This window comes from Phymastichus coffea, unplaced genomic scaffold (genome assembly GCF_024137745.1).
Source record: "Phymastichus coffea isolate CEN01 unplaced genomic scaffold, Cenicafe_Pcof_1.1 PCOF00036, whole genome shotgun sequence".
NCBI lineage: Eukaryota > Metazoa > Arthropoda > Insecta > Hymenoptera > Eulophidae > Phymastichus > Phymastichus coffea.
The window spans coordinates 3,014,319-3,042,317 of NW_026706847.1; the positions used below are offsets into that span (position 1 = coordinate 3,014,319).

Sequence of the window (27,999 nt, forward strand, 5' to 3'; positions counted from 1 at the left end):
AATTCGTTAGTGCATAACGAGATTACTTAATATAAATTAAGAATATTCCTAAACAATTGTATGATGTTCTCCTCTCTGTAATATATGTATAATACGCTAGAAAGCAGCACTTTACGGTGAAGCGACTCGTTGCACGGGGTCTGCGTTATCTGACGTAGGTACTTGTATTAACTAATGCGACTTCGTATCTTTCCTATGGTAAATTGTTTCTCTTTGGATATATGATTTTACTAACAGACGGTTTGAAATTTTTAAAGTGCAAAAGTTGACATAAAATTTGATGCCTTAATACACTTGAACGAAGAGAAATGGATAATTTGAATATACAAAAGATTTTGTTAATACAGGTATAATTTCTTTAACAGATGTATATGATATGAAAAATATAGTTCCAATAATATCAAACATCATTTCAAATTATAAAAACTTCTTTATTTATAAATGCATATGGTACACTTGTACAAAAGCTAGTATGAGAACTTATATTTATATAATTAAATATATAACACAACATTATGAATAATTAATCACACATTGTTATACTGTACTGAATACCACTATTTTACAAATACAAAATGATTTAATAATTTAAAATGACATAAAAATTATCATGTAAACATAAACCTCAGTTCAAAATAAAATTAGTAACTGCGTGATCATTCCTTAAAATTTACCATGTATACTTTCAAACTATCTAAGATATATCTTGACTTATGTATTATAATATTAATTTTACCATTACTACTCAAATTGCAGAACAATGCAGCACGGTACATTGCCATACATATTTTTTTATAAATAACATGTTTGAATAACTTATTTTTAATTTAAAATCCTCGAAATATTGAATCCGCATTGTTCTTAATTACTATTGGCGTTGTTGCTACCAAGATTTTCATAATTATCATTTGCCTCATTGTTGGCTTCTTTCGCTTCAGCATTTCCTGAAGTCTTCTTGAGTCTTGAACTCTCAAACCTTTCGTAACCTTCTACTTGACCAAAAATTTTTCTTCCTGGAATTCTCTCATTCTCTTTGACATTCAATTCAGCGCCAATCTGAAGTGATCTGGGCGGTGGCCGTCGATCATCTGAGCGGCCGATCTGATTTTCGATTTTTCTATCATCACTTCGCATCTTGTCTCTGAAGTTTGCTCGATTTCTGTCATGATCTTTGAAACGGTCATCTGGAACTGTGAGTAACATAATTGAAATGGCAGATTCAGTTATATAAATGGTTTATTTGGATTTCAAAATGGTATCGCAAAATAAAAAGTTTATTTATGAAATACCTCGCCGAGTCATATTTTAATTCAAGAACTTTTGAAAATATCACAAATCAAATGTGCTTCTCAATCAAATGCAAATCGGTAAACATATTTCCAGAGAAAGATGAAGGCTCAATACCATAAAATACATATTTATTAATCGAAAAACGTATAAAAATAAAATTTTTTCATATTACATAACTCTTATTGTACAGAAAGTACTCAAATTGCATGAAAATCAATAAGAAGATTACCGAGCAACATCACAGCCATAGTCTTATAAAAAGAGATTAGTATTCAGGAAAGGCAGCAACATCCAAAGATATGCTTGAAATTGAAAATGAGTATGTCAGAGATGAGGAAAGACGTGAGAAAGAATTAAAGTTGTGCATCTTGTTAGTTAACAAACATTAATAAAATAAAATAGTCCGCTCACCTGCGAAATATGACGGCCGTCTGCGATCATAGTAACTAGACCTCTTGACGTAACTGTCATAATTGTCATAAGGATACGGTATCGGTCTTCTGCTCGGTTCGATTGTATTTGGTCCTACTCTGACTCTATCTGCTTCAATCTGAGCTTCTGGCCGTACAAGTGGAACATAGGGTGGAGTTGGATAACTTCTAACGTCATTTGGTTTTCTTACAATTTCTGGCAGTGTTGCATAGTAAATAATCCTTTTCGGTTTTGGTGTTGGTCGATACCTTGGATACATGTCATAATCGATAGTATCATCGTCGCGATATCGGTCGTAGTAAGTATCGTAGGGATGACCTCGGTATGGATAGTAATCCCGCTAAAATAATTACGATTGAATAATAAAAGCAATGATCATCAATGCCAATCAAATAATAGGTGTACCAATGTGTTTGCTCACCTGAGATCGATAACGATTTGGGTAGTAATAATTCCTTGGCAGTTGAACATCGAAATCATGTTCTCGAACGATATTCCTAAACACCGGCACGTCATAATCCTCGTAAGATCTAGATACAGGCATCTCCCTCGATTCACGACCTTCAGGAGGAAACGGTAAATGTCGTCCTTCCGAACCTCTACTCCTGCCACTTGTCACGAAATCTGTCTTGGGTGCGTAATGTGCTCTAATCAGCGGTGGTAGATTTGCCACCTCGCTGCTGTCATTTCTGTCATCGAAGTTATCACGCGCAGCCTCTTCTAAACTTTCCCTCTGACGAAACTGAACAGGTGAAGGTTGTTTCGACCAAGATTCTGACGAGCTCATCCTTGCCTCTCGAACGTTTTTCGCTGCGTTAAGTTGTTCCACATTACTGTCGGTGTCACGTCGTTGCCGTCTTATTGAGGGCTCGAGATTTACATCGTCATCATTGGCAGCAGCAGAATTCGAGACGCGGTGGCCCGTATCGCTGCTTTGCACGGTGCGTTTTACGAAGGCCGAGTTATCGAAGCGTGCAGGCCACGTAAGTGGTCCTGCTGGATAATGATCGATCCTGTCAGCCGCTGATTCGTCCCAGTCTGCATCCACCTCTATTGCATTTGATGGCCTGCTCCCAATGCTTAGTAATATCAACAGAATGGTAGTCAATACTATTGTCAGTCTGAAACAAATGAGTAAGTCTTATAAGGTAAATCTTGCTATTTTATTTATTTTACATGAGAGTAGTTTAACGAAGCGAAGGAAGCAATCTTGTACGTGACACAAATTTGTAATTAATCAGTTTGTTTTGTATGTTTTTATGGCCTCCAAACTGTATGAAGATAAGATTTTAATTACTTAACTATATTCAACATTTACATGATTTCCGAGCAATAAATTCAAACATGAAGCGTACGTAAAAGTTTAATTTTAAACGTAAATAAAGAAATGGTGTTTTGGCTTTCATTTCTGCAAGTGCAACATATAAAATTCACTGACTGATAAAATTAGATTCATTAAGGTAATACTATTGAGGTAATTTACACGCAATGTTCAGATTATGATCAGGAATTTCGAATTACCCTCTATAGCAAAAAATCACGTAATAAAGTCAAAAGCCCTCGCACAGATCGGTAACTTTCGCTCGTGTGCGTACGGCATGCAAATGCCTCTCGAAGCGTGAAAAAATTTTACAGGTTAACGACACACCGCGCGGTAACAATTTCACCGCCAAATCCCGGCAAACATGCTACCTACATGTAGTAGAGGACAATAGAAGCACAGACGCTCACATCTTCCTTCCGGCATGCTGTACTATCGACGGGGTCGACCGATTCTCCATGACAAATATAATTTCCCATAGGTGCTTCCGCACTATTATTTCAAAGTTCCGGCGGGGATCAGGCGTGATTGTCCGGTCAAACACCGCGTGCAGCAAAAAAGAGAGCAAGAGCAATTGACCTGTACGTAGACAGTACATACGTATATGTACTGAATTTTACCCCATTTCGACTATCAACGTGTGCAAACATGCACGTTGCCTTCATTTTATTCTCTCCTTGTTCCCTTTCCCTTTTATTACTTTTATAGGAAATCTATTTTCATAAGAGATTTCTATTCATTGTTATTATCTTTTATCTATATTCTTTTGTATACGTGCAATTTAATGCTTTGTCATGTCGAGATTCATAATTTTTTAATATATTTTCAAAAAGTAATTCTGTATAACAGATAATCACTATTGACCGCTCAAGTTCATGCATATACATGCTGATTCACAATTACACATTATATATTACTGCAATAATTAAAATAATTTACTTTGATCAATGAAAATTATACGATACTCATTTAGTGTTTAAATTACTTATCAGTACGCACGTCGAACACGTAAGTACGAGATTCAAACATTTTTACACAACTTTGTGTTACGCGAAATTTTTACAAGCGTACGTAGGCTAACGAGGTATCGAATTGATGAAGAAATCTCAAAGGAGGCAGGAAGGACGTGATTCGAATTTCCGTGATTTCACAACTTTTCATCATCTAACGTGAAAATACATTGCAATTAAGTACATTCTTAATTCGTATGTATAGTCTTTAATTAAAAAATAGAATTTCATTTTGATACTGAAGGTTGAAACAATTACTTTCAATTATCTATTATTCCGATTTGTTGATTTTCACAACATAAAATTGTAAATATTGTTGTAAATCTAAAAATTTCTTTGTCCCATTCCCTTCAAAATGACGCGTACGTAATTCATTTGAGTAAAGTATTCTAACTTGTTTCGCTAATACGAAGTACGCTTACCAGGCACGTACTTGAAAGGATTCAACGATCACCTGCAAAATCATAGACACAAGACAACAAAGACGGTTTTTACCGCGGTGACGAGTACCAAAAAGCGCAAAACAATTGAGATGATAAGCGCGTTCCGTCGTGAAATGCGCGTCAGACAATCTCTTCAAAATGTGATCGTTTAATCATTTGACCGTTATATGTCCCTAAAACTTCAACTGCAAGTTAAAAGTATACAGTTATAAGGTAGCAAGCTTTTGTTAATACAACGTTTCTTGGCTTTTCCCTATGCATTTACATGTTATTCAGGATAGATGAACTTATAATTTTTCGCACTGCTTACTCAAAATTTTGTCGGATTTAATATGGATAGATAAGAATATTTTTCAATAGCTAATCAAAAGTTTTGTTTATTATATATTATATTTATATTTAATTACTGCCTCGAGATCTTACTAATAAGCGCTTTTTAAGATAAACATTTTGAAAGAGGATTATTTATTCTATTTAGAATATATTTTTCGGTATTTATTGATCGATCTCCCCCTTTTATTTGGATGTTCAACTATCGATACTCCAATGAAAATTAATATGTAGAAAAATTTCCAGAATCCAAATTGTTCTTTTGACATTTGTTAAGTTCAATTATTTTAATTTTAATAGTATTTAGCATGTAATGGAACAAATGTATGCATGTGAAGTTTAAACTAATTGAACTCTATTCACGTGTTTGTCAGTGTGATTATAGAAATTTAATCTAGTAAAATATGACATGTGAATGCAAATAAGATTCTATAAACATTAATTACAAAAGACAATTGTTCTACTTTTTAATAAGCACATACCTTGCCATAATGTAGTTTTGTCATCCGTAACGTGTTGACTGTTCGAGGTGTCCGCGATGACTGAACTTGAAAGAGCTACACGCACGTTTGATACATGCTTTACGTACGGTGATGAATGCCTCATGCCTCTCATCCCCTCTACTTACCTACTCGATCACTTTTTACGAACTACCATGACTTGTTCAGAATATATAAATATTTGTAAAGTAATTTTATTCACAAAAATTTGTTGAATTACCATTTTACTTATATATATATATATATATATATATATATATATATATATATATATATATAGTAAATAATGTTGTATAAACATTATTTCTGTTTGTCTAGAGTAAGTTATTTATTGGTATATATTTCTGTATAGTTGAAATAATTTATATTTTATGAAACTATTTTAAAAAGCTATAATGCTGCAGTTCAATCAATGGATACGGAAAGCACATATTAATAACAGTTGCTGCTCTCTTCGATGAGTATTAGTTTTTTTTTAATTATATAATAGCGATATATGTAGGCCTTTAATGAACAATTATTTTAATAACTATATTCAAAGGCTTATTTTAACAAATTGTGCCCCCTCACAATTTTCCAGAAAAACCCATTTGATGCCATCAACGCACAATCGTTGAAAATAGTTCATATTTTGAATTTTGCGGGTTATGAATTAATGACCGACATCGGCTGAAGGTTGAAACAGAGGAATTGGAATACGGAACTAGTAAGTTTTATACACATATCAATGCATATATAGTCTTCGTGGTTCTGATGTAAACATCAGTAACTTCAATCAGTACATTAATTTTAACGTCCGTACCAGAGATTAGTAGGTTCGTACTTGACGTGACTATGTCCTGCGAGGACACTGAGCGTAGCGCGATGGCAGATGAGGGAAAAAAAATTTCTTTTGGTTTTTCTAAAACTGTTAAAAAACCACTCATCAAAAATGCAGCACCAGTGGAAGAGAAAGCTGTTGATTATATCGACTGTGTAGACGACAAAGCTATCAAAATTGTTGGGTACGTAATTCAATTTCAGCTAAAAGACGCCTGCCATACATAACCTCGTTTTCATTTTCTATTTTTATCCCCTAATTCATACTTTTATTGTTTATAGTTGATTTTCTGACTTTTATACTTTTTTAGTAAAATATGAATATGTACACATTTATATATATAGTGTATAAAGTAATATATTGTTTTATAAAAAAAATTATTGTTTTACAGAAAAGAAGACAAGAAAGATGAACCTTTGGTCATTCCTATGCTTGGCTCAAAAACTTGGCATGATAGAATAATCAATAAAGTAGATGCTGATATTTTTGAGCCTAAAAAGACTGATACTGAAATTAAAAAGGAACTAAATAAAGATATTAAAGTTAAAGAAGAAAAAAATGTGAATATGACCAATGGGAATGCTAAGAATGGAAATGTGCAGCTTATGGAAATTGATAGTGTAAAAATCAAAGAAGAACCAAAGGATCCAGAAGCAATTGAACCAATAACTTTGGAACAGCAAGCAGCTCAAGAAATTTTAGCAGACTTGAAAGAAGAAGAAAATAAGAGTAAAGAACAAACATCATTTACTGTGCCAATGGCTGATGATGACTTGAAAGGTAGAGAAGAGGTATGTATAATTTACTTAAAATTGAAATATTTATTTATTGAATATTCTAATAAAAATCAATTTTGGCAATGCTAGTCTACTTTAGAGGACTATGAAAAAATTCCCATTGAAGCATTTGGTATGGCTATGTTACGTGGAATGGGTTGGAAAGCAGAAGAAGGAGTTGGAAAAAATGCAAAGTGAGTTATTATTTCATTTACATTTACAAGAAACTGTTGTTTGATGAAAAATGTTTATTTGTTTATAATATTACAATAGTCGATCAATATTTGTTTTATTTTTAAAGAGTCGTTGCACCATCGATTCCAGAAGTGCGACCAAAAGGAATGGGTCTAGGAGCAGACAAATTAGCCATACAAAAAACTAAAGCAAAGCTCACAAAAGAAGAAGAAAATCTTAAAATAGTTCAAGGATGTTGTGTCAAAATCATAGCAGGCAAACAAAATGGCAATTATGGAAAAATAGAAGGACTTGATGAAGATACTGGCAGGATTCTTGTAAGACTTGCACTTGGAAATGAAGTAATTTCATTAGTGAATGAAATTCTGGTTCAGCCAGTTACTAATGAAGAGTATTCGAAAAATTCTAGAGTTTTAAGTGAGTATTTAATATGTATGAATTGAGGAACTTTTAAATACTTTTAAACAGATTATTTAACTTTTATACATACTTAGCTATAAAATTATAATTTCTAAATAATTTTAAATTAAAAATTCCAATAAATATTGCGATTGAATGTATAACAACTTCTAAAGCTGAATAACTATAAAAATATTTACTTAACAGCAATGCATAGGTTTTTTATATGTTGCTATTATTTATTAATATAAACAAGTCTATTCACTGATAAATTAAAATGGATATTTTTAATTTCACTTTATGTTTCTTATTATTAATGGTTATACAATTATAAAAAGTTTGCAATTCCAAGTGTCAATATATTTTAAAAGTTCCTTTTAAATGATTATTCACATACTTTATAGTTGGCTTAGCTTTTAATATTGTATTGAATTGATTTTAGATATGAAGACATACGAAGAACATAAAAATAAAAAAGAAAATAACGTTAAAAACGTAAAGCAAGAATGTGTATCTCCTAAAAGTGAAAAAGATAGTGATGATGATAGAGACAAAAAAAGTAAAAAATCCAAGAAAAAATCAAGGAGCAGAAGAAATGAATCTGAGAATGAAAGCAGTCTAGAAAGGCAATTTAAAAAAAAGAAAAGAGATTCGTCCAGCAGTAGCGATGATTATTCCAGGAGGAAAAGTTCAAAGAAATCTAAAAAACACAAGAGTCGAGATAGTTCTGCTGAAAGATCGAGTCGCAAGAATAAAAGGAAAGATAAAGAGCGAGAAAAATCAAGGCATAAGAAATCTGACTATTCTGATTCTTCAGAGAGAGCAAGAAACAAAGCTAGAGATCATAGACGATCTAGGTCAAAAAGTCATTCTCCAAAACACCGCCGGAGAAATCGTTCGCGTAGTCATTCGCCTAAACGGTGAAGGTGAATTTCAATTAAATCCTATGGATTTTTAAGATCATTATCATGATTAATATTTTGTATACATTTTTGTTGTTATTTAGAGCAAATTTTGTACAGTTAGCATATATTATGACTAGTGACTGTCAATCACGTGGTACATCTAAGCTATTTATATACTTTGTCTATTTGTTTTACAAATTTATGATGATTAATGATTTTTAATTTGATTTTAAAATTGATGCAAAATAAAGTTGTGAAAAAGATTTTGTTCATTTTCAGAAAAGTACATAATTGATAAATGAATATTTTATTACAAAAATTTTATTAGTATGCGTGATTATTTCCTACAACCTGTGTACATATCAAATAAATAAGTGTCTTAGTTCCAGTCATTGTCCTTGATAAGAATAGTAGGTCTCTTATCTTGCACTGATGAACAGGAAAATCTTAACACATAGACATACATAACCTTATAATGTTGCAAAGTAGCAACTTTGCTAGGCAGACAAATAGAGCCATGTCCAGTAAGTATTTTCGAAATTATGTATATTTTAAGAATTATTTCAGCTATCAAAACAATAATAATACTTCATTATAGCACTTAGATTAGCTTTGGCTCAAATTTCCATCGGGAGTGATAAACAAGAAAACATCAGTAAAGCAGTTTCCTTCATTGATAAAGCAAAGCAAGAAGGTGCCGATATTGTTACTTTGCCAGAATGTTTTAATTCACCTTACGGGACAAGTGAGTTTATTTTATTGTTAGGAATAACAATGCATTTTTACATATACAGACTGATAACCCTTAAAAGGTATACTTCATAAGAAGTAAAATAAGGAAAACAACGTGTAATCATTGCATCTATAGATAACAAGTTGTGATTTTTCTGCAGGTCATTTTCCAAATTATGCCGAAATGATTCCATCTGGAGAAACCTCCGCTGCTCTATCAGCTGCTGCTAAAAAATACAGTATCTACGTGATTGGTGGCACTTTTCCAGAAAAAGATGGGAATAAATATTTCAACACCTGCACTGTGTGGAATCCTCAAGGTGAACTGATTGCCAAGTACAGAAAGGTATTGTTGAACATTTTTATTTTTAAATTTTCTTGCGCATGTTATTAACTATACAGTAAAAAATATGTTTTCATGTAATTCATAAAATGAAGGTAAATAGTTTTTTATTTATAAAAATATTTTGTATAATATTATAAATAAGTCAGATTCCTTCCAATTTTCGACTTTAAATGGCTGTTTAATGTACAATATGAAAAAGAGCTATAGTTGCTGCTGATATTACATACATATAGTATAATAATTGATGTATATAAAGCAAAAAAATTGGAAGGATTATTAAATTTGCTGGGAAAAGATATAAACGGCGCCGTTAAAGTTACAAAAAGTAAAAGAGCTGTAAACGTGCTTTTTAAATATTTGGAAGAAAATTTTTAATAATTTACACAAAAATTAATATTTTGATATAAAATTATTATACGTTTGTTTTGAAAATTTATAAATAAAATTTATAAATAAATACTGTTGATGTATTTATAAATAAATACGTCAACTTCTTTCTGTATTCGAGAAAAACGATATTTTTATTTATTCATTTACTTACTATTATTTTCACACATAATTAATCAATGTTTTTGGAAATGCAAAATATTCCCAAGATATACTTTTAAATCTATATCAACTTTCATTGTGATTTTGTATGTTGTTTTCGTACTATTTTCGATTGAATAAGCGAAAAACGTATTCGTCCATCAGACTACATCTTAAATAAAAACATAAATAACTTATTTCTCGTGCATCTGAGGTCCACAAAATTTGAACTGATTTTTTTTATATAAATATTAATCTAATTTTTTTAATTTCATTTTATTCAAAAACTTGTAAGCCGTACGACAGTACTACTTTTAAATGATTTTTCACAGTATTATATTTATTCAAATTAAAAATGAACTAATAAATATTCCGTTAATTAGAATTTATTATTTAAAATAATTTCATTTTTAGTAATTAGTTAAATTGATATCGATAATTGAAAACTATAGTTTCAATATAATGAAAATTTCCTTTTTGCACTTATTTAACCGAATTTCGATCAATAAGGAAAGAATAAATCAATACAATAAAGTTAAAAGGTATATTCCTTTTGACAATTAGCTTAAAGTGTCGTCATCAAATTAAACTCGTGTTCGCGCACTCATTTTCAATGCCTTTTCAAAACGCTTTCAGATGCATCTTTTCGACATTGATATCAAGGATAAAATCACTTTTCGTGAGAGTGACATCCTTAGTCCAGGTGATTCATTAACGACTTTCGAGGCAAAAGGATGTAAGATTGGCATTGGTATTTGTTACGATATCAGATTTGAGGAAATGGCCAAATTGTATAGAATTACGGGCTGCCAGATGCTCATCTACCCAGCAGCGTTTAATATGACTACTGGCCCTCTTCATTGGTCGTTACTGCAGAGGTCGAGAGCTAACGATAATCAGCTCTATGTGGCTTGTGTTTCACCTGCAAGGGCTTCGGGTCCTGGCTACATTGCGTGGGGTCACACGCAGCTAACGAGTCCCTGGGGCGAGATACTTGCTGAGCTTGATGCTATTGAGGATATGATTGTTAAAGATATAGGTTTGTATAAATACTTCAACAAAAACTTTAACATTTTTTAAATTATAAGTCAGTTATGCAAGCACATTTTTAATTGTTTTAGATTTAAAGGTTGTTGATGAAGTTCGAACTCAAATTCCTGTGTGGAGCCAGCGTCGCACTGACCTGTACGATACAGTGTGGAAGAACAAGTTGTAGATAATCGCTAAAGCATTATAAAAAGGTGACAGTTAAGCGAACTTTCTTTAGTAATTTAGAGATAAGAAAAGAATAACAAATATTTTTCCGTATTATTATCGCTCTGTATATTCTACAAAAAATGTAGATTATCATTATTTTATATGAAATAAGTTTGATGATTTAATAAGCGTTCGACACGTTTTTATGAGAACCAATTGTTTAGAATTATAAAAAATGTCCTACTTCTGCCGCCAATGAATTTTAGAAATTTATTTGTGATCTATCTAACTATAGCAAAATGATGAAAATATCTGTATAACTTAGGTGTGAAATATTTATAAGTATAAGTTTTGTACATACGGTTTGTATACAATTTTAATTTAAAAAAGTGGTTGTCATAACTTGCATGGATGGCTTATCTTTATAGCAAATCCTGCTGCACAAATAATTATCTCAATTAAAAACAAAGTTTTCACAATAAATATAAAATTACTAAATGCATCAACAACAGTTACAGAAACATATGTGATATCACTTTTTCTAGTGATCGTTATAGACTATTTCAAAACTTGTAACTTATAAGTTTCTATTGCACTTAATTTTACATTATTTTTTCAGATTTTTAGATTATCCAAATATGAAAATAAAAGTAACTTTCATTAAAACAAAATTTAGCATGGATTCAATTTATAAAAAATACAGTATTGTTATCTTTTCGAAATGCTATTGAAATTAATTTCTACTAGCAAATGGTTATTAATGGTGTTCGACATTTATTAGTCGTTATTGTATAGATTTGTATAATCCTTAATAAAGAAATAAGTTTGTAAAATTATTATAAGAAAGTAATATCTCTTATTCATACATTCTCTGATGAAATATAATTCATGTAACTATTGATATAAGAAAGGGATACAAAATATATTTACACATTTAGCGTTAATAAATCGATATGTATATTCTACAGTAAATGTACAATGTTATTATTTGACATAAAAGGCCACTTGACGATTAATCTGCATGTGTTTGAAGATTCTCTTATGACACAATACATTGTTATGGGTCATAAAAATTTTCACAGGTACTTTTAACGCTTATGGGTATCTGACGCAGACTTCCCAATTAGAGAAAAATTTTTAATGTTTAATCTATCATGATTTCCATTATATGTAGAAACAGAAACACTATAGTGAGACGTTTATTTGGAAGGATTATATTGGGCAAACAGTACTATGGTAAATAATACTTCGCTTTACATTCGCTTAAAAAATGAATTATTTATCAAAGTACTAAACTCAAAATTAAGACAATTTTGACGTGATTTAAACATCGGTGAGTAGAAAAAAATTACATTGCTGTAATAGCTCATGTGTTCAGTAACAGAGTCCTAAATTCCTAAAGTGATATATAGCTATATTGATTTTTATCAAGACTTTTCTGCAGAAAAATTAGATTATGAATTATATATGTGAATCAAAATACTGTATATTTAGAAGATATAAATTATCATGGTATGTATTTTCATTGGATTGAAAAATTGATTGCAAATTCGCCCAAGTACAAATTGCCTGTTATAAATAAACTGTTTTAGTAGAAATCAATTTTACTTATTCTCGGCATCAAAATGTAAATCTAACTATGCGTAAGCTTGGTTACCTTTGAGTAAGCTATTCTTTTTTTTTTATGATTATTGAGTCCACTTTAACCCCTCAGTTAATGGTAATGCATTTTTGCAGTGCCGTAAAGCTGCTTCTTTTACTGTTTTTATACATTACATACTATACACAGCTTTGGAGACATCAATTGAATATAATCAATTTATGTTATAAAGTGTAAAACTTCGAAATATATGTAAAATGATTTAACAGAATATAACTTTACTACTCGTAGTAGAAGGCATTAAAAATATTTGTTAAAAGCGCTTGAAGATAAAATTACGAAAAAAAAAAAATTAAAATATACAGTTGGTCAAATTCAACTGGTGCTGAAGTTTTTATCATAAATTAAGAATCATTGAAATTTTTATATTCTTTCTACTTATAAAGAGATTATGTTTAAATGGCAATATTGGAGTGACATGTAATTTGAGCTTTACACAGAATATAATACATTTCAATATATTACAAGAGTTATGCATAAAGTCACGTATGTATGTAAAGTGATACGCTACTGTTGTAATATCATATTTATCATACTCCATTCTCGTTGTTTAAAATTTCTGCAAAACATGAAATATATTCAGCATTACTGTTTAATAATCCATTAATTAACGTTGATGTTTACTATAACAAATACAACATTTCTATTAATTCCATAAAAAATATATGATTTCATATTAATTTTAACACGTTGAAACGTCTAACAATTTCTTGAGAAAACCAGATTATTAAATAATCAAATGTAACATTGAACATTCTTGGATTGATTGTAGCCACTGTTTTTATATAAAATAAATATTTTTTTTATAACTTGTCTTATATTTAGATAAGACTTAAAAAACATGCAGATTATCTTTATGTAGCTCATGCAAGTTTATAGTAAAGTGATAATTTTTCAACCTGTAGGATTCTTATGTGTAGATATGATCATATCCTTCAAGAAGATATGTATTTCTTTTTCGCACTATAGTTTATATCTAAATCATGTTCGTATTTCTAAAAATATAAACTATATTTATTTAATACGAAAGACACATACCTATACCTAAATTATAAAATTAGTTTGTAATTGTATTTGAAAAGAATAGATATACCAAAAGGAGATAGAATTCAATATAGAAAGTTTTATATTAGTGTATTTATTTCTTATAGATTATCTGTCGTTCTTTTTGAATTTATAACTTAAAATTAATCAATAAACTTTCAGTTACACTGTAATATAAATGTATAAAAATTGAAATATTTATTTTTAAGTAATTAAAAATTACTCAGGAAAATATAGTCATAGCATTTCCCATATATTTATTCATATATTTACCATTTATTATTATAGTCTATTGGACGTACTGTATGTTTTCTGTGCAGATTAATTTCATTCAGAAATAACGCCAATCCACTTGTTGACATTTTGCAATTTCTGTACATAAAAATTATTTTGCGGCTTTACTTGCCTTCAAGATAAGTACGCAGGAATATATTTAAAATCTGGCGAAGAGTTGTAACAACGTATCTTATATCTAGCCGAAAAATTTCCATTTTCAAAATTGTAAAAATTATAAACTTCTAACGCTTAGGTAAAAAATATCAATTGCATAATAAAGAAATTTGCAAAACATTTAGAAATGAAAAAAAAAAACGTGCACTATTTTAAAAGTGGTATAATCACGATAACTTTCATTATTCAAATGCTCATTGAATTGTCTAAAATAGCATTCATATTCGAGATTCATTAAAAAAATTGCCAACAGTACAGTTCTCACATTTGTAAGCGTACAACAGACAAACTTGAACAATATTCATATAACAAAAGTTTACAAGGAATACGCGTAGGCAATACGAGTATTAAGTGAAATTAACTATAGTATATTTTTGTAAAACTTAACAGGCTTTTACGTCTTACATTTTTAAATGCGCTACATCAAGAATTAGTTGATAATCTTTCAACAGCAATTCCTCCTCGTATTTTTGGCTACGTGTTCTAAAAGGCTTGCCTTCGATATACAACTGGCTGCAAAAGCTATACAATATGATGCGCGCGCGCGAAAACCGATAAAAAATCTATACATCACAAATCTCGCATACACATTCGTATTGTGCTTGAAAAATCACTCGACGTACACATCTCTCGTTTCAGATAAATATATCTACGTATCTGTATTCAACTTGGCATCTCGTTGCTCGTGGTACATATACAATATAAAGTTTGAAAGTAGCCGTGGGTCTTGCATTTGCTTGTATCTGCAGCTAGTACGGTGCTATGTATAACGTCACACATATCTATATGTTAAAATCAGCTAGATAGTTTTTTTGGACGCTCCGTGCGCGCGAGGACTCGTCGATTGACGCAGACTCGGGGAAGCAAGCGTGCTTCGAATCCCGCCTCGCGCACGTCGTGTCGAAAAATCAAACGCGCGACACGTGCGCGCGCCAAAGTGATCTGAGCCTGGCGCGCGACCTCCCCGCTCACTCTTCGCTCGGGCGCAGGCGTCCACGCGAGCCTCGGATCACTCTCTCGGACTATGGTTTCCGAAATGTTAAATGTCGCACGGCCGTTTCCCGAGCCGCTGTACGAGTGTCGCGGTGCTCACTTTCCTTACTGAATGTGCATAGCCATACCTCGACGACACACGAGCGCGGACTTTTTTAATAATCTGCCGTGTTGACGCTGATTTCCCCAAGGACTTTCTCTTTCACATTGCGTACATCTCTTCCGCGGGAGATGGATCGGGCTCGAGAGCTTCTCTCGGGCTGGCTTTCTTTCTTCTTTCAGCGTGTTTTTATCGGAACTGCAAAATTTATCAAAGGACCACCGTATAGAATGCTCGAGCCTTTTTAATGCTTAATTCTATTTCTTCGGTATTTTTTTTCTCAAGATATAACTACGCGGCCTTTTCGAATGTTTCTTGAAGCAAAAACTCGATTTCTTTTTGAAAGCGACACTGTACGCTGTTGCACTTTAAGATTTGCACTTTATTTCATTAAGTTAGATTGTTAGCTCGTTATTAAAGACAAACTGATTTTCAGTATCTCATTTTAACTAGTGAAAAATCGAGTTTCGACATAAGCAAATTTAATCTCAATTCGTACCCTAGACCGTTGAACAAATTATCGCAATATTTGTACTTCAAAATAAAGGTAATTCCAAAGTTAGCAAAGCGACATTTTAATGACAACAATCAGGCAAGAAGTCTCGTGGAGAGATGGACGAGAATATTTTAACGTACCTGTGTGCTTAAAGAAGCCAGTTGTAGAAATCCTCGGGTTTGTCTCGAGTTAGGAGGCCGCTAGTCTCAGCAGCATCGTTGGCAAGAACAACAAAGCTGCGAATTCTCTCGGACGATGAATCGAGATGGAGGATGCAGCTATGATAAGGTCAGGATCATTCCAGTCATTTGCCGCGTCCGTACCGTCGAGACATTGAAATTCGCAGCATCGCTCGCCCACTCGGAACTTCTTGCATTTCTGTAAATACAGTAGTATATTCGTAAGAGTTCAATAGTTGTGTTATCTGTTAATTGGCCTTTGAGGGCTACAAACAATATACACCCATGAAGCGTAGCCAATGTCTTTGTGGAGGATTACGGCGTACGTGCACCGAATTCTCGACGAGATTTGGTATGTGTGTGTGTTTCTCCGATAGTGTGTATGTACACGAGTATATATACATATGTTCATTGGGACACGATTGAGTTCTGTGATCCGACGGGTGGAAAATTTGCGCGGATTCGGTGACTGTCTTTGCCGAGTGTGTGTACAAACTGGGTGAAATGGAACTTCGAAAGTAGATCGATGGGCGAACAATTTGTCAATTGTAACACGCTAAAAAGTGGATTCACCGTCTCGTTAGCTTAATTAGTGCTCGAGCTCTGGAAAGTTCGGCAATGTTATTCCCCGAAATTGAATACTTCTGTTCGGTAAACGAAATGATTATTATTTCTTTCAAACGAAAATTCTTGTTATATTTTCAAATGAAATGAATGTTCAAAATTGATGAAAGTCAATCTCTCGAGCTTATATATTATGAAATTTTGCAATGTATTTTATCTATCCAAACCCGAAGTATTCAAATTGAATTTGTCAGTTTTCCAATTCCAGATTGAATATAATCGAATTTCAAAGGTAAATACATAGTGGAACAGGTAAAATAAAAAACTTACTTTCTTGAATACAATTTAAATAAAATTAACATGAAAGCAATTTGTACGTTGTACAGGCTTGGTTAGGAAGGAAAGAAAATGAGAATTCGCTAAAATGTCAATTTGCTTATCCTGATCCTGTATCTTTCAAGCGTAAATCGAGCGATTTTTACTTTCAAACGAGTCGACGGTATTCATCTACATATGCTTTCGAGGGAGAAAAGTGCTACAGCATATTGATAAGGAATTTTAAGGCTGCTAGAAAGATAGTAGTTGTCAAAAGAACATTGTACAGAAGAGCTTTTGTGATGTTCGCAGCCGTTTGACGAAATACAAAGAAAACTTCTGACGAGAGTAGCAACATTTTTGGAGAAAATTCACAAAGACAAGTAAAATCGAGTAGAATAAACGGATAGATTTATTACTTTACAAGTGATAATAAAATTTTTATCATAGCATTATTGCAACCGTATATGAAAAACTTTGTTATATAGTGAAGTTATTATCATCTTTTAATTATTAATTCTTAATTTGTATTAAGTATTGAAATAGTTACGAGATACTTTCAATGAGATAATAGAGCAAATAGCTACCAAGTAAATCTTTTGTGCCGTGTTATTTGCCCGGCAGACGTATTTGCTTTGCATATTTTCATTTTAAATGGAAAGTGAAAAAAATTCTATAAAAAATCTTCAAAACCGTAATTTCATTTAAAATAAATGATAGATTTATGTGGCAGTATCACGTTAATAACACGGAAACCAAATCGTCTGGTATTATATTCCGCTTATATCAAAAAGATTCTCATCTCAAAATAGTGCCCAATGGAATTCCTCTTGTTACACGAAAACATCTTATTGTTACTAGATGTTTGTGTAATACAAGAAGATTTGCTCAAAATTACTTAACCCTCGTTACAAAAATATAATATTTTTCAGTTTCTTACGCACACAAATAATATTTTGAATATTCTGCAAAATAGAACGTAGCTCGAGTGTAATTTAGAGAAGGAAATTTAGGGTAGTACTGTACATAAAATTTTCATCTCAATAATCACTTGTTTTTTGGAGAGTTTTTGTTTCAAAAGTCATTAAGCTTCGTATAGTCTCCAAAATCTAAAATAGAATCACTAATCACGACAACTATGTTGGTACTTCGTGACCATTGTCGATTCTTAATGAATCGCATACACACTAAGAAAGAGCCAGTACGTGCACGAGACGTCGAGTGTCCAATGTGACCTGATTCCCAGTGCACATTCAAATTTTCCCTTTAGCGACTTCTGTCAATACACACACACGCGCGCGCGCACACATACATACAAATTTCTTGAGTTCGCGTCCTCGCTCTCTTTGATTTTTTGCTTGTTATTTCCTTAGAGGTATAAAAAAATGATAGAAAGCACATATACGAGTTTTGGCACATACGTTAAGCGTAAATCAGGCTAAAGATTAACTGATGCAGTAATTATCAGCGACATAAGTGACTGAAATATTGATTTATTTCGCTAAAACTTTTATCAATCGATCTGCTGTTCACGTCTTATATATAGAGATAAGCAAAAGTTCGAGACCAGTATTAATGTCTCACAAGCGCACTCGAGGGCGTAATGAAGATGAAATGAAAACGTACGGTCGAGTGGCGTTAAGACTGATTGATCCTTTTAGCGTGTTGAAGTGGCGATTACGAAAAATTAGGAAATACCGTATGTACCGTAAGATGATTCTTTGGGGCTATATTTTTATTGTTATTCTAATCCATATAAACTAAATTTAATTTTTCAGTGTATTTATTTCCTCACTGATTTATTTATTTTGCACTTCCGAAAATGGTTTACGATCTCCATTGCGCATTATTTTACAGGATCATGATAACAGTTTCGGAAACATTAACAAGCGCTGCCATTTATTTGTTTTTTCATATAAAACAAAGAAAAATACGCTTTGACAACAAACAATTTTCTAGTGTCTCATTATTTTTTAATAAAGTATCGGTTTAAACGGTATACAGTGTAATTTCACCACTCGAGTCACGTGAGGTTTTTCTGTTTTCCCCCTTTATTCTGCATTAAACTCATAAAGTTTAAGTATGTACATCATACTATATCTCGCTGAACATACTTACTGACAAGTACTCGACGAGCAATGCGGAAACTTTCGCTCGCTCGTCTAATTATCAAGTGGATCTTTGTAGCTATATCAATCTATACAATGATTCGCTGCTTGTGTATGCAAGTAAGCGTTATCGACGTAAACTGTTTCAACACTTAAAGTTGCTTGCTGATCGAAATTGATACGCGATGACGCACTACAGGTAATAGGGTATTTTGGGATATTCTAATTCAAGACTCGAGCTAGAAGATTGAATGTGATAAGCCGTGCATAATATGAAGCTTGCTGGGAAAGAAGCTGTCATCGATATAATTCTCACGTGTTAATCGATTCAATGTTGAAAAGTAAAAGAATCAGTTTCTATTTATAAATTCGAAAAATATATATATATTGAAATTAATGAACTGCGCTTTCAATCTTTCTTCTGGAAAAAGTCAACACACATAACAAATGGTTGTCCTTGAGACTAACGTTCGATAGATTTATAAATAAAAGTGAAAACCGAAGTAATTTTTCATGGTAACGTCAATTTGACCGTGCATCCATATATTTTCGAGACCTTCGATACATGACGACCCATTAAAGTTTAAAGTACCTTGGCAAGGCACAGAATTGCGAGAAAATATACATTATGCACTTGTCAGAAATGTGTATATCACTGCAAGATGTCTTTCAGGGCTCTTCATTTTCCGACGGCAACGTAATATTCGAGCACGATACGTATGACGCAGACGAATAGATAAATAAATAAATGAAGCGATTCTCTTTACCGCTTCGAAATCGCTTTTCTTATCGCTTGTTCTTTATCTATGCATTTTTCAAATTTTCAACCATACTTAGATTTGAATTGCGAGAGTGAATTTATCAAGTACTTCTTGAATTTCGAGACAGTGTCATGTTCATGCTGTAGAATTCAATTTAATTCCAGAAAATGTCTTTTGAAATGTATGAAAATTTAAATTTGACGTTTTAACGCGCCCTACGGCGGCTTCATTAGAAAGTAAAATCCAAAACCTGCTTCCGAGAATCAACAATACTGTCATCTTGAATTTCCATGTATAATAGAGGAAACTCTTGGCTTTCGCGGCTCTCAGTAAGACGAGTAAGTAGTTATGGTATAGATTCGGTTAGGCATTAGTCACCTGATGTCCTGCTTGATTTGATATTGAGTTTGCTTTGAATAGTTCAACGTTTTGAACAAATATACCTTATATAACATAACAAAATATTGTATGTAGTATTGCTATTTAAATAATACAATTGGATTAAGAAATACTTGTAAAAAGAATATGAATGTATATTTTAGAAAAACAGAATTTTAGAATTTATTTTACGCGTATGAATAAAAATGGGAACAGTTGTATATTTGTCAAATGCAAGAACACATGAAATTTGCACAAACAATTACTTTGTTTTTCATAATTGAGCTGTACGCGAGAGACGTAATATAATTAAATAAGTGACGAAAGTTAGAACTTGAAGCTCTAACTCGTACTTATGAATAATGTTATTTCTAAAACTTGCACGAAAGTACAATGTTCCTTGTAGTCGATAAATATAGTGGATTTATTTCTCAGCCATTTTTTATTAATTCCACTAGAGACAGATATTTTCCATTTTTTTAAATTTAGATGAAAGTTTTTTTTATTGATCGAAACTTCAATGTTAATTGAATACATTGAATGCAAGAAATCTATTTTACATTCTAAAATGTGACGTACGTAATACTGTTGTACTAATATGAAATATTATTCCACGATTGGGATAGTTGAAAATAACTATAAATACTACGTTTTAATCGACCAAAAATATATTTTTGTACAAATTTTGATGTTGTTCGGTATAATTTGCCACCGTAAGCAGAAATATCTTATAAAGTTTTTAACAACATTTTTGAAAGTCCATTACTCGAAATGATAACTTGATGCATATGCATATTTTATGCAATTATTGGCATATTATATTCTTAATAAACACAAGTAAAATATTCATGAAGTAAGTTAATCAAAAAAAATTATGCATTCCTATATAAAATTTGAATTTGACATAATGGTAAGAAATCATGATTATATAAAAAAAAATTTTATCAAAAGCTTTATAACTTTTTTCTATGTATACATTTATCAAGTATTTCGTCTTTTATCCTTCTTGTATAACGTTAACAGCTATAAACGTCCCCTTGGAAAGGTCATCAAGATACTACCCTTTCTTCTTGAAGATGATAGAGAAATTAGTACTCAACCATATAATCTAAAATTATATGAATAGCAATACGATTTGATTCCTCACTTGCACGATGCAAATCGATTAATGAGCTATAATAAATAGCAGGTTTCGCATGCAAAAAAGATTATATCGAGAGGGAGATCCATTCGATACCATGTCTGACTAAACATAAAACTGACTACTTAACTACACGCAACCTCACTGTTAACGATTAAAAACTTTTATCATTTATTTAAAAATATCTGTTAGTGTTTATTGACACGACAATGACGACGGAATATTCAATAAGCACCGCACGTTCAAACTTTTTTGCGACGAGAGTAAACACGGTTACACTCGTAACTGGTGACCGCGCACAGCTACAGCAACTTTACATAATACACGGATTGACTTGAGAGACCACGCGTAACGCGCGACACTATAAAAATAGCTCCCTCAGGACCTTTTATCAAAACGCGCGAGAACTCGAGTCACTCGCGTGTTGATGAAAAATTAATCCGCGAGAGAAGGCTCACCACGCTCGCTATTGTAAATCAGCCTGTGTGCCTGGCTCAATCTAATGTCGAGCACGACATATGCATTACACACGGAAGTGCGAAAAAAAACAAAAAATGCGACTATTGGGCTTGAATTTTCCATGTAAAAGTCATTCACGTGCCCACCGCGTCAATAGTCTAGCTTGAGCTTTTTTATTGTCATGTATGTATTATTAAAATTTGCGTTTGGATGAAATATTCGTAAAAGTGGCCTGTTTCAAATGTAAAAAGAACACGACTACCGTTATTATTGTTACACTAACGTTATAATTTGAAAAATCTCAAATAGTAGACAAATTTTTGATGCTATCTCCATCTGTGTAGGTATTTACATAAAAATTTACGAGCTTTGCAGTATTACTTTGTTTGCAGTGGTAATCGGGAAAACTGTCATCGTTAATTTTCTAACTTTAAAAATTGATGAACGTGGAATGGAGAGATGTTTTACTCTTATAAAATATTTCTAAAAGATCGCAGTGTATCAATATTGTTCAAAAATTTTTTTAATACCATAATAAATGAATGAATATATTTTACATGCAAGCTTATTATACCCAAATTAATTTCAAGTATATTAAAATTAAGTTCATAACTTTTCTTTCAAGCAGTTGCACCGAAAATTGCAAACAGATGTTTCAGTTGTGAGAAGTTGGTAGTCAAGAAAGTGTAATTCGAAAGTTTTCTGAAAAATTTTGTGAATATAGCTGGGCACGGGTAGCGAGGCAAAGTTTTGCTCGGATCCCAAAAATAAGTGAACGTGATCGATTATTGCCCGATAAATGGAAGAGTATAGTGCTCTAAATACGTGGCAGTGTTGCGCAAAAGACGCTCGCGGCATTTACTGTTGAGCGCGATAACAAGTTCAGGAACAAGTACCTCAACCACTTTATCAACCTCGGAATCTAATTGACGCAATGAAGGAGAGAACTGCGCTGCACAGGGTGAAACGGGAATTTCTGGCGACGCTGGCCTTCAAATAAAAATGGAAAAACCGTTGAGAGCCGAGCGCGCGGACTCTACCATCTTCTTTCACACGCCTCGACACGAGGAAACGGAACTTCAGATTAAATGGATTTCCACCACTTCGGGCAAAGTGCTGCAAGTGCAAATCTAGAGTCGAATTGCGTTCCTCCTAGCTCTCTATACTCGTCACTCTCTCTCTCTCTCTCTCTCTCTCTCTCTCTCTCTTTCTCTTTCGTATTTTCAAGACCAGATTGCAATGTGTGTGAAGTATCACAGCGTAAGTTTTTTCGAATTGAAACGGAACTTGCATCGATAGTTCTGTGTGATTTCATTACTTGATGTGAATATTATTGTTTCATTTAGTGTTTTATTCTTAAAAAAATAACAATAAATATTTTAATGAAGCTAATGGTTTAAACAATTCGACTATTACATATGAACAAACAATTAAAAATATATAAAAATATATTAAAATTATAAAATTTAATATATTAAAATTATATAAAAACAATTAAATAATGAATAAAAAATCTAGTGTTTTCTTAAACTTAAAATCTCACACAAATCAAATCCTATGGTCAAGAAACTTCGAATTGTATTGGCACTTTCGTAAATATGTAATCTGATGAGCAGTTAATAAAAGTTACCATGTTAATAATGGACAAGATAAGAAAACGGCTTTTTGGGGAAAAGTCGCGATTGTAAATCAAACAAAAATAAATTAAAGATTTCATTCAAAAATCTAAGAACGTGGCCGTTGGTGAAAAGTTAAAGAGGACATTTGTCACGGCATGCACGGCGCCCCGATAACAAAGTAGAGAAGCACGCGTCGTTTTTGAAAGTAGCAGGGATAAGTCGCGCAATGCAGATTTTTTTTTACTTTTCGTTTTCTCTTTGTACGACATGCGGCACTTACGTAGGGTGGCGTGCAGTAAATGGCCTGACACCACATAGGTTCCGAATGGTAACAAACGCAAAGACTGCAGACCGCAGGTCCCGGCACGTAGAGTAGCCCATGTCTAACCTGGTAGCCTTGGAAGTCCGTGCAGTTCTCCTCGAGGGCATGTGTGTAACTGCCTGCAAGACAGGAATTCCACGTGAGCTTGTCGTCTGTCCGTCCCTACCCTACTCGTTCGATCTTTCATGCTCGCAACCAATAACCCTTAAACTGTTAGATTCTTTGCGACGCGGCCTGACCTATATCCGTCTCTTTCTGTTCCCTTTAGAGCCTGTTAACGAATATAAAAATGCTTTGCAGTGGTCAAAGTGCGGTTATACTTCTTTCTCATTGTGCACGTTTTTTTCGTTGAATTTTATAGTTTTTAAGTGAGGTAACTCTGCAAATTTTTAATAAAAGTTTGACTTGAACTTCCGCGGAGGTGTATTTCTATATGCTGTCCACCGACCTTCGGAAAAATTATTTCGAATCAATTAAGACGGCCAATTTATTCGCTAAAGTTAAGAGACTTCAATAATACTTGATATTGAGAAAAATAATCAATGTGGAAAGCAACGTTCCACGTTAAATTTTCTACTCGTGGCAATTTCAAGGAACGTTCTTTAAAAAGGAGATTTATTTACGTCAGACAATTGATATTGCTAAGGATATTTCGATTAAAATTATTCAGGATGAAGTCGGAAGTTGACAAATTTAAATTGAAATGTTCACCGTAAAAGGAAGTTTCATCAGGTAAAGTACTAATTCGGCTAGATGTGTGTAAGTCTGCCAGTATATTTGTGGAGTTAGCGGTTATATACTGTCTACGCCAATTTTAGTCTTCGATCTAGGTCAATTACAATGGCAGCGAAAAGTGCGGTTTTACTTCAATTAGCCAATTATAAAAAGTACTGTTTAAAATAGCAGCCTCGTCGTCTTAGGTTTTAAAATAAGCCTCGGGCAATTACTCGCTCGAAAATTGTTCAGTTGCATCACGTTGTTTCACGCAACCGCGGGCAAAACGAAAGAGTGAAGTTTAATGAAATTTTAAAAACCGCCGATGGTGCCCTTGGCATATGCGAAAGCACGGAAGAAGAAAACCAATTAAAATAATCTCGCGCCAGATAATCACAAGTGAAAAAGGAAATCACCTGTCTCCAGGAGAAATATCAGCAGGGTAGCGAGACAAAAAGTAGTAGCAGCCATGGCCAAACTCGGCTGAGAGAGCGCAAGAGAGTGGGAAAAAAGTTCGAAGAGTTGGAACAGGAAGCGGCTGTCCAATTGTTCAACAGTAGATATCCGAGGCGCTGGAGAATCGACGTGCAAGCTCGCGTGGTGTGGCAGCAGCAGCAACGGCCAACCGATCCTCGAGCTCAGTTATATTGCCAGCGATTTTCTTGATCGCCACTGGCGCTCCGCACAATTCCAGACGAATACCTACATATACGTATGCATGTGTGTTATTGCTGTTGGTGCAAGTTCAACTTGTCTGGGTGAGGAATGCCTTTGCCATTGAAGGGAATTCCTGGTATAGTGCAATTTGCATAGCATACGACCAAGGCAAGGAAATAGCGGGTCAGGTATGTGTGCAGGGTCAGGTGCATCGTAGCCAAGGATAAATTGCCCAAAAACAATTAAGCCGACTATATATTTTGGGCTAGCACGCGCTCCTACGGCCATATAAAAGTCGAATGTCACTTGGGTCGGATTACTTTAATCATTGGATGACCATGAATCGGATATTCATCTTCTCCGATTTCCTTTTTCGCGTTCATTGCGAATTCGCTGGATTTAGTTCAACTTGTTTAGTCGCTAATATATTTAAATATCAATTTGTAATCGATTAATTCAAACTCATGTCTTTCAATTGTAGAGCAACTCATTTCAAACATATCTTTATAAGTATTTAAATTGCTTATACATTGATTGAATTATACGAAACAACCGACCATAATAAATCTGATAGTATAACAATGAAAATATTTAATGCCGTACATTCTATAAAAAATCAAGTTTCTAATTCATGTGTTTGACCATCATATTCACTTTTGAGTTAGAAGAAGACTACAGGACTAGATAGTAATTCAATATATTCTATTTCAAAGTATAACTTCTCTAAACTCCCTTTTTTCAAAGTTCAAACTTTTTTAAAATGAAATCTGTACAATCCAATAATATTACTAAAGATTATAAATATAGAATTATGATTGAGCTAGAACTATGCACTTTTGTTTTATTTTGAGTATTTACTAAATGACATTGTACATTTTAAATGAATAGCTAAATTGTAACACATAATTAATTGTATAAGGTAAGATTCACAGTAAGATAATATTAAAAAATCCTTTATTTGGTAAATAAAAATTTCTTTGTATATAAATTTACATTTATAAATTCTGTAAATAGTTCATGCTAAAATTTCTATATAATATTCGAAGTACGAAGTATTAGAAATTATTTTGAATGATCAGAGCTTGTTTTCTCGTAATATTACATAATATCCATAGGCCACCTACAGCGCAACAATTTAAATTTTAGATTGCCCGAATAATGGGAAATACTATGCATCGAACGAATAATTCATCATTTATTTGTCTCCGTCAGAAATATGGGTAAGGAATTCTTTAAAATACAATGAAAAAAATATCGATGAGGATCCACGTAATACTTCTTTTTACACTGATATCAGCATGGAAATATTATTCTCGTACGTATATATATAAAAACAAAGGTACAAAAAATAGAGTTGTAACTGATATCGGGAGCAACGGTTTTCTCGCCGGAGAACGCGAATCCAATATTGGCAAATGCAGAAAAGTGAAAGACGTGCTCGCTGAAAATTAAAGCTCCACGTAAAAAAGGTGAGGGATGAAAAAGTTTTGGAGAGCGACATACGCAGAGAAAGAAATGAAAAAGTAGAAAGATCGGGCAGCCTGGCAGTGAAATTTTCCACGCAGCATCGTGCGTCGAGGCTATAAATCACGCGAAGTAGAGTTGGTATGTAGTATAGTAGAATACTGCTGTTCTTCCGATATATTTCTCACTCTCTCTCTCTCTCGCTCTATCTCTCTCTTCCATGCAGCGTAATCGCAGCCCACGCAAGCTCTCGTGCATAATATCGTGCGTAGATCTGATTAATTTGTCCAAAGCTATGCGACACAATGAAGAGAAGTGTGCATGTGCGAGAAGCATGAATGATTGTACCTTCGAACAATAACATAATCCATGCTGTGTGCCTCTTTATTTTGCCTCCCTTACATTTGGTTGCACGCAAAGCCGTATATCTATACAGATACCATTCACGCACTGCAGCAGTTGCCGCTGATATCTTGGGCGAAATCCACAAATACTCAGTGGTGATGCATTAGTGGACGGTCTGTTGTGACAGTGGTTCAGTCGGCAACAGCAGTGGCAGCAAACATGACGACGAGGAAAGAGCGGCGCGTGCTGGTCTAGACGACGGCTCGCGCGCGACTGTGTGTTGTCGCAGAGCAGCGCGATCCGAGCAGCACTACTGCTTTGCTCTCGCGCGGGTCGATCGAACTCTACACCAACGCCACATGCCCTTCTCTCCTTCTCTCTCTCTCTCTCTCTCTCTCTCTCTCTCTCTCTCTCTCTCTCTCTCTTGCTTGCAAGCTGCAAAGCTGGGTGGGTGGAGATCGCTGTACTCACTACTGCTGCTGAAAGCTACACTTTGATGTACATGCACTGATGATGGGATATATGCTCGTTGAGGAATTCCGAATTTGACTGACAAGCCGTTATTGATAGAGAATATGTGAAGTTTTTGAGATTGATTTCGAGAGTGAACAGCTTGACTAAGAGTTAACTGTAGTAGGAAGATTGTTAATCGTGATGTAATGATGGTACTTTGTTGATGAACATCAAAGCTGTACTGTACAAGTAAAGAGAACCTTGATACTGTCACTTAGTAGCTATCCGATGAATTCAAGACGAACGAAACTGTGAGCTGTAACACAAATTTTGTACGGATAGTTCTATCAAAAGTACTTTAGCGTTAACATTGTTTAACAGAGCACGTTAAATATATCGAAAACCTCTCGTGATTAAAACGCGTCTTCGAAAAATAGCTCGATTAAAACATCAGAGATATCGCCGAGGTCAAGGAAATGGCAATGACAATTTTTGAAGATTGATCTTCCGCATTGAATAGTTCTGTAGTGTGATCATTCTTCAGATGTTCCAT

The 27,999-nt window shown here is 33.3% G+C and overlaps 4 protein-coding genes across 5 annotated transcripts; 2 read left to right on the forward strand and 2 right to left on the reverse strand.

Moving 5' to 3' along the window:
- Positions 1 to 619: 619 nt before the first annotated feature.
- Positions 620 to 5,362, reverse strand: LOC131663563 (uncharacterized). The gene is made up of 4 exons (XM_058934033.1): positions 5,309 to 5,362; positions 2,144 to 2,843; positions 1,702 to 2,062; positions 620 to 1,190 (listed from the first exon to the last, which is right to left on the reverse strand). Exons 1-4 carry the CDS (start codon positions 5,314 to 5,316, stop codon positions 862 to 864), a joined length of 1,398 nt encoding a protein of 465 aa, XP_058790016.1. The 5' UTR covers positions 5,317 to 5,362; the 3' UTR covers positions 620 to 861.
- A 726-nt stretch (positions 5,363 to 6,088) lies between these two features.
- LOC131663461 (G-patch domain and KOW motifs-containing protein) lies at positions 6,089 to 8,700 on the forward strand. Of its 2 annotated transcripts, none has more exons than XM_058933887.1 (5): positions 6,089 to 6,330; positions 6,538 to 6,937; positions 7,013 to 7,116; positions 7,224 to 7,534; positions 7,959 to 8,700. In XM_058933887.1, exons 1-5 carry the CDS (start codon positions 6,161 to 6,163, stop codon positions 8,438 to 8,440), a joined length of 1,467 nt encoding a protein of 488 aa, XP_058789870.1. In that variant the 5' UTR covers positions 6,089 to 6,160; the 3' UTR covers positions 8,441 to 8,700. The 2 variants fall into 2 exon arrangements, with proteins under 2 accessions (XP_058789870.1, XP_058789871.1); XM_058933888.1 differs by having other exon boundaries at positions 7,930 to 8,099.
- Positions 8,701 to 8,763: 63 nt separating this feature from the next.
- Positions 8,764 to 11,980, forward strand: LOC131663462 (omega-amidase NIT2). Its single transcript, XM_058933889.1, has 5 exons — positions 8,764 to 8,945; positions 9,020 to 9,166; positions 9,315 to 9,499; positions 10,664 to 11,066; positions 11,149 to 11,980. Exons 1-5 carry the CDS (start codon positions 8,897 to 8,899, stop codon positions 11,241 to 11,243), a joined length of 879 nt encoding a protein of 292 aa, XP_058789872.1. The 5' UTR covers positions 8,764 to 8,896; the 3' UTR covers positions 11,244 to 11,980.
- A 216-nt stretch (positions 11,981 to 12,196) lies between these two features.
- Positions 12,197 to 27,283, reverse strand: LOC131663463 (uncharacterized). Its single transcript, XM_058933891.1, has 5 exons — positions 26,997 to 27,283; positions 24,944 to 25,229; positions 23,772 to 23,932; positions 16,108 to 16,345; positions 12,197 to 15,669 (listed from the first exon to the last, which is right to left on the reverse strand). The coding sequence occupies exons 2-4, from the start codon at positions 24,996 to 24,998 to the stop codon at positions 16,157 to 16,159; spliced, it is 405 nt and encodes a 134-aa protein (XP_058789874.1). The 5' UTR covers positions 24,999 to 25,229; positions 26,997 to 27,283; the 3' UTR covers positions 12,197 to 15,669; positions 16,108 to 16,156.
- Positions 27,284 to 27,999: the final 716 nt, after the last annotated feature.